The 6,831-nt window shown below is 51.0% G+C and overlaps 1 protein-coding gene across 1 annotated transcript; it reads right to left on the bottom strand.

The window, feature by feature from the left end:
* Positions 1-385: 385 nt before the first annotated feature.
* On the bottom strand, positions 386-6,579 carry HTR5A (5-hydroxytryptamine receptor 5A). The gene is made up of 2 exons (XM_044425197.1): positions 5,836-6,579; positions 386-718 (listed from the first exon to the last, which is right to left on the bottom strand). The coding sequence occupies exons 1-2, from the start codon at positions 6,577-6,579 to the stop codon at positions 386-388; spliced, it is 1,077 nt and encodes a 358-aa protein (XP_044281132.1).
* Positions 6,580-6,831: the final 252 nt, after the last annotated feature.

The raw sequence follows: 6,831 nt of genomic DNA, 5'->3' as shown, positions 1-6,831 counted from the left end.
GTACGCCAAAGTTTGAGCAACGCAGCAAGGCGGCCACTGTCGAAGGTGCCAAAAGTGAGAACAGCAGCATCATGCTGTTCACAGGAGGTCATCACACTGGACGGAAGGCAGCCACACTCCTCCCCAAGGAGGGCGCCAGTTCCATCCAGCGGACGACATCAGCGCTGATGGAACACTGGTCCACACAATATTAGCAATGGCCAGCTGGGAAGGGAGATCGCGTTCTCCCAGGAACAAAACTGTTGCTTTGTGTCTCCACAAATGTCGAGGTGTTTATTGAGATATAAACAGATTGTCTGGAAAAGCCTTGAGTGTCCTTAATGCTTCTGTGCAAGGTGAAGAGAGAAGTGTTTGAAAAGTCACTGCCCCTCTGATTGTACTTTGCTCACTGCTGCCTGGAAAACAGGTTCCTGAAGGCATTGTTGTAGTTTTTGTTGAAGGCCGTGTAGATCAGCGGGTTGAAAAAGGAATTGGAGTAGCCAAGCCAAAGGAAGATGCTCTTCCAGATGGGTGGAATGTCACAGGTGCAGAGAGGGTTGATGAGCTCCGTGATGAAGAAAGGAATCCAGCACAGCACAAAGACGCCGATAAGGATGCCCACCATCAGTGCAGCCCTCTTCTCCTTCTGCTCCCTCCATGTATCCCCATCTGTCTGGAACGTCACGGTGGCATGGCGGGCAGTGAACACCATCTGTGGTTGCCGAGAGGTGTTGTTGACCTGCCAAACACAAAGAGGATCTTCAGACAGCATGCTTTCCACTGACTGGCCTTCCTAGACCTTCAGGTCATCTTCTGGGGCCCTTCTCCAGGTTCCAAGTCCCCATGATTTAAGAGCAGGGATGAAATGGAATCCTCCCCACCCCCTGACTTTTACAGTAAAGCCCAAGGAAGTCTGGGCTAACCAGGGTGGAATCTGATGCCAATTTGAACTCCGTTCAGTTCAACTGCTCCAAACAAATCCTTGAGAACTTTTTAATTCTAGGTGTGTGTCTTTTGCACTGGCTGTGGATGTTATGTCAGGGTTCTAGTAGCATACATGTAAGAAAAGGTAGCTTGCACAAACGAGCCTTCAATGCACCATGGTACGTGGAATAGCCCGGTGGGACAGTGCTACATTTTGCATCATCATCAGCCGCACCCCCTCCCCCAGGGCCTTCCTCCGTCACTTGAGCTGCCAGAAAGACACCGGAGTGCAACTTCTGAAAGGAGGAGGAGCTGCTCTAGGTGGCTAAACTTCAGGTGCTCCCTGCCCTGGCTGAGGGGCCACCTGTGCACCAGGTAGGAGAAGCTGCATTGAGACACCTCCCTCCATTTCAAGCATTCGAAGGGCAAATGCCAAAGAAACACCAATGGTAGAGCACAATCTTTCCTCCCGTGTCTCAGCACCTCAATCATGGAACCTGATTTCGCTTGAGCTCAGATTGGCATCATCATTACATTCCTTTAGATGCCAACTGAAGACTTCCCTGTTCCGCTTCTTGGCTTGTTGGCTTGTTTTCAATGGATGCTTTTAAGGTTTTTAATACTATAAATAGTTGCTGTCAGTCCATAATTGTATGGATTAATCATGTATGATTATTTCTATTTTCTTAATTGTTTAATTGGTTTATTATGTTGTATCTCATTTCAATTTCATCTATTTCCTTTATTTATTTTACTAGTTGTTTATTCACTTTTGTTGATTATTATTGATTTTATTGTTATTATTCATTTTATTGCAATTGCTAGTTTTATTGTAATATTCCATTAAGTATATTAACATTAATAGGCAGAGAGGCTAATTGAGTGGTAAGAAATCAAATCAATCAATCAATCAATCAATCAATCAATAAAAGCACTCCCAAATTCTTTATTTCTGCCTCCTCTCTCTACCAACACATTGTGTTATAACTACAGGATGACAACTTGGCAGAGTTTGTACAGTCTTAACCTGTATCCTTGTGCATTAGATAACACACTATCAGCTCAACACAGTCTTGATCTTGAATGTAACAACAGAAGTAACTGTCATACCCGCTTTGTGACAAACAGGCTGATGAACGAGGCACGCTCATTCTCAGCTTTTGCTGCTGCAGTAACAGTGTCGGGGTCACGCGCCTCTTCAAAAGCACCCAACTTGCCTCCTGCCCAATCCATCGTTTAGTCCCTGCAAACATTTCCTCGGTGCGAGACCAGCTGGTTTGCCCGATGGCCCTCCAAATGCAGGGCAAGGTGCCGGCGAGGCTTCATCGCCTCAGCAGCATTATCCTGCCTCTGTGAAGTGGAGGAGTACAAGTCCCCAAAGATGAGACCATAATTGACTTGCTAAAGGAACCAATTCAAATAGGTGCGGGAGGAAGGAGACGTGCCATCCAGGGGACCGGCTGGGCAGCATGTCTGAATCAAAGCCTGCCGCAGCAAAACCAGCTGCACGACAAGGGATGTCCACACAGTCCTTGCGATGCGACAACCACAACGCATTCTTCCCACCTGCATCCTTAAGGCCATGCTTCCTCCCTCTGCACCTGTCCCATCACTTTCCACATCAAAGTCAACGCTTCTGTCCAGGGACAGAGGCCTTGAGGTCCATCCAATCTCCCATCACACCTCACCATTGGCCATGTCGGCTGGTCCAACAGTATCTGGAGGACCACAAGTTCCATGCTCCTGCTCTATTCTAGATGCTACAGCAACTTTCCTTTCCACTCATTTCCTCTCAACTTCTACCAACTCCGTGCAATGTCACGCGATCCCATTTTTCTACTTTCTGTGCTATGTTTATGCTGTGCCAGCCTAGACTGTCCATTAGACCTGAAACTTCCCTGCTTTTCTCTCTCTCTCTCTCCCCCCTTCAGTCCTTCTTTCCTGGAAACACACAGCTTGGCTGCAAAGCCTTCTTTGCACCACAGCTGGCAATGCCTCCTGTTCTCTGCTCTCTACCTCTCCAGCCCCTCACACCCCGTCCATCATCAAGGCTGCCTTGCTTTTGTTTGCATCCTCTGGGCAAAGAAGATGGCAGAGCTCTGTGTTGTGCAGATTGTGGCTTTACGGAGATCCTAATTAGATAGGAGCTGCCATCACAGCCAGCCTGGGCTGAAGGCGTGAGCACAAGGCAGGCCGCCACCGTGGAAGACCAGAAGGTGGGAGTGGCGAGGTGGGAATCTGTTTCCACATTCTGTATATTGTATGCCGTGCGTGGCAGGATTCCCAGGCGTGCACGAGAAACTGACCGTGGTGGCGGGACCGACAGCTCAGACTCTGAGCATGAGCTGTACGAAGGGGAGTTGGCTGATCCCGGCAGGGCTGGCAGCTCGGGCTCTGATAACGAGATGGCGGTTGAAACGAACTCAGCTCCAGCTGCAGTCCGAGGCCCTGGGAACCCGCCTGCGCCTGCTGTGGGAGAGCTTGGTTCCAGGGCAGCCGAGGGCCCAGCCATATTCCCCACATCTTTCCTCCAAGTAAATCCACAGGCATGATCATCAAGGGCAAGGGTGTGCCTTCACCTGGACGACCCCTGTCCCATCTAGTCCAATATCTGGATTATACCTGAGATGAAAAAACGAGGCATGTTCTGTACCTCCAGTTTTTACGCCAGGGATCCGCAACTTGCAGTCCTCTGGATGTTTTGGCCTACAAACCCCATCAGTCCTCGCCAGCACAGCTGATGGTAAGAGGGCTCATGGGAGTTGCAGGCGGACACACTGGGAGGCCCACAAGTTCCCCATCCGCGCTTTGTCGCTTCGGATGCCTGTCCTAACCAGCTGTGAGAGGCATCACGGAAACCCCCATCCTCTGCGTGTTTAGTGGAGTCGTTGCTGTACCTGTCCGACCGCCACGATACTGCATCGCAGGAGATCCCACGGGCCACTTGTGCTTGTTCATCCAACTAGCACGAGATCCCGCAAAACAATAAGGGGTAGTGCCCAGTGCCTTTTACGAACACCACGCAGACGTTAGACACAGGGAGCTGGGCAGAGCTGTTTACACAGTCACTCCGTGCAAGAAACAAAGGCCCTCGCTGACGAGCCGAGAGCAAACAAAGGGACAGAACCGTGTGGCTCAGCATCTCTGGAGACCCAAAGGACCAGCCAGGCCAGGCCTGAAAGGGAGGCTCTTTGGCCCCTCCGGAGCCCCACCGCTCTGGGGGCCGGCCCTGCCGTCAGGCACAATGAGGCAGCCGTGCCAGGTGGCAGATTTCAGAGCCCACATTTCAATCCCTGGAAACGCCCGTGATGGTCTTTGTTAATGGCCTGCTATGAGACGCTGCCACCCTTACAACCCAAGAGACCGGGCAAGGACGGCCACTGTTCTAACGGGCAAAAGTATGGCAGGCAGAACCAAGAAATAGGATACAGCAGCGGGTCATGCAGGGCTGGGAAAAACTCCAGCATAAAACCCGGAGACTGTTGGATCGCTCGTCCGCCACAGCGGCTGCCCACATCCTGGAAATATTTCGGACTGACTTCTCAGCACCAGGGAAAGCTGCACGTGGTCTGCTTTTCCACACTCCCTCTCTGTAAAAAAGTGGTCATTCCCATCTTCATATGTGAAGGTTCTTTCCGGTTAGTTGTTTTTCTTTTTGATCCACGTGCTTCTAGAAACTATTTCTAGAAACTAGAATCATGTTCTATTTCTAGCCCACATGACAGATTAAGACATCTTCTGCATACTTGTAAGTGGGTATCATATCCCACATAAAGAGAATCAAGGAATGTTGGGGTACTAATGCTTAGTTTCTGACATAACGCATCAGATTACTTGGGACTGATAAGGCTTTTATCCAGCCCTGAAAACGGAAGCACACTGCAAACACTGACAGTGTATATTTAAAAAAAAACAACCCTTTAGTGAGCATGTTTGCAAATACAGAAATACATCCATATGCAAACAAAGGGCTTGTATTATGCAGGTTCTCCTACGTGAGAAACCTGTCTCAGCTTCAATCAGTGCCTGACCATTTAGGGCAGCAACCATAACAATGGACTTGCTTTCTAGGTAAAGGAGGGTTGGATATCCCTACAAAAAATCTGGAGAGACAAAAATCTCTAACTGGGGACACAGCAAAAAACAGTACAGTGCTGGTCGAACTTGCTTCGTGGGCACAGAACACTCAGTGGTCAAAAGAAAAACAGGGCATGCATCCTAAAAAAGATCTTGGACTGTGCAGAAATGGATAGACTAACTTTGTCACTGGAGGAGAAAGAAGATACTGATTTCTATCAAACTTGGGACTCTTTTTATTATTGGCTAGAGAAATGGGACTTCGTATAGATTTAAATATGTTTTTAAGTTATAATAAATAGAAAAAAATGTGGGGGCTGACCCAGCAGGTCCGATGTTTCCGATGATTGATGTTGTTTTTAGTTTTCTTTTGTTTTAGGGTTATTTTGAATAAAACTTATTATTAAAAAAAAAGGAAAAACAGGGCATGCGGTCAGGGGAAGAAAGATGGAATGGAGTGCCCTGGAAAGATCACAGCTGGCAGGCCCCCAGACAGAATGCCCAAAGCTGCCACATTTGGTTGCCAGTCCCACTTCTCTGGTCAAAATGAAGGCAAGTATCCTCCTTGCAAGAGCCCTGCAAACTACATCAGAGTTACTAGACCCCATGCTGCAGAAATGAGGGGGAAGGTGGAGAATGAGGAGGAGTCATGGCGACCTCGCAAGTTCATGGCCAAACAAGAAACCTGAATGAAGGTAGCACCCTGCTCTCACGCACAGCCGGCCCCTCACAGCACTCGTGCGAAGGCCTCGGTCCCGCAAGAGATCAGCATGACGTTCCTGGCCTCGGACTGCCCCTGGCCGGCACTGCCCATTCCCAGAGAGCAGGCCGCCCACCTGGACCAAAAGAACTAACCTCCAGGGGTCCGGGAGCGACGGGGGTGACCGAGTTGTTCTTCCGGGACCCGATGCGAAACTTGGCCGCCTTGTAGATTTTCCAGTAGACGAAAAGCACCACGCTGAGAGGCAGGTAAAAAGCCCCAAAGGTGGAGAAGATGGTGTACGAAGGCTCCCGGCTAACCTGGCACTGCTTGTTGTGCTCCGAGTAGGTCTCCCCCCAGCCAAAGAGCACCGGCGCCAGGGAGATGGTGGCCGAGAGCAGCCAGGTCAGGGCGATCATGACGTTGGAGATGCGCCGGCGGGTGCGCAGCGTGTACTCCAGGTGCCGGGTGATGGACCAGTAGCGGTCCAGCGCAATGGCGGTGACGTTCCAGATGCTGGCCGTGCAGCAGAGCACGTCGCAGGAGATCCACACCTGGCACAGCAGCCTGCCCAGCTGCCAGTGGCGCCCAGAGAGCTCGTGCACCAGGCTGAGCGGCATCACCAGGGCGGCCACCAGCACGTCCGAGATGGCCATGGAGGCCACCAGGTTGTGGGGCACCCGGTGGAAGGTGCGCACCCGCAGGATGGTCGCCAGGACCAGCAGGTTCCACAGGAAGGTGGCCATGGCCAGCATGGCCAGCAGAGTCGAGATGAGGACACTGAACACGGACAGGTACTTGCCGGGGCCAGGCAGCTCGGCAGGGGAGCCGGAGCCCGTCTGGTTGGACCCTGCCAAAGTGGTGAGGGAGAAGCAGGTGAGGTTGGGAGACCAGTCCATCGTGTGGGGGAGCAGACAAAAGCTTCAGGTAGCACCAGCGAATGCAGATGCCGCCTCTGAATTCCTAAGCACCGTTCATTTTTATCCCCGTGGTTCTGAAGATGGCGGGCGAGCCTCCTCCTGAGCTCGAAACTTCTCTGCAGCAGCACAGGCAAGGGGTACACCGAGGAGATGTTCTTGCGTGATTCTGAATCCAAGTCTGAATACATGCACAAGAAGCGCTGCCGATGGATCTCCGCTGCAGTTGGAAAT

Source organism: Varanus komodoensis, unplaced genomic scaffold (assembly GCF_004798865.1).
Source record: "Varanus komodoensis strain SLA01 unplaced genomic scaffold, ASM479886v1 scaffold15, whole genome shotgun sequence".
NCBI lineage: Eukaryota > Metazoa > Chordata > Lepidosauria > Squamata > Varanidae > Varanus > Varanus komodoensis.
This window is presented reverse-complemented; position numbering and strand designations above follow the sequence as displayed.

What these genes read in the sequence shown, in the direction of transcription:
- HTR5A (XM_044425197.1), bottom strand. Translation starts at nt 6,579, where the DNA reads ATGGACTGGTCTCCCAACCTCACCTGCTTCTCCCTCACCACTTTGGCA. An exon ending in TCGCTCCCGGACCCCTGGAG is followed by an intron (nt 719 to 5,835) that starts GTTAGTTCTTTT and finishes TGTGTTTGGCAG; the next exon opens with GTCAACAACACCTCTCGGCA.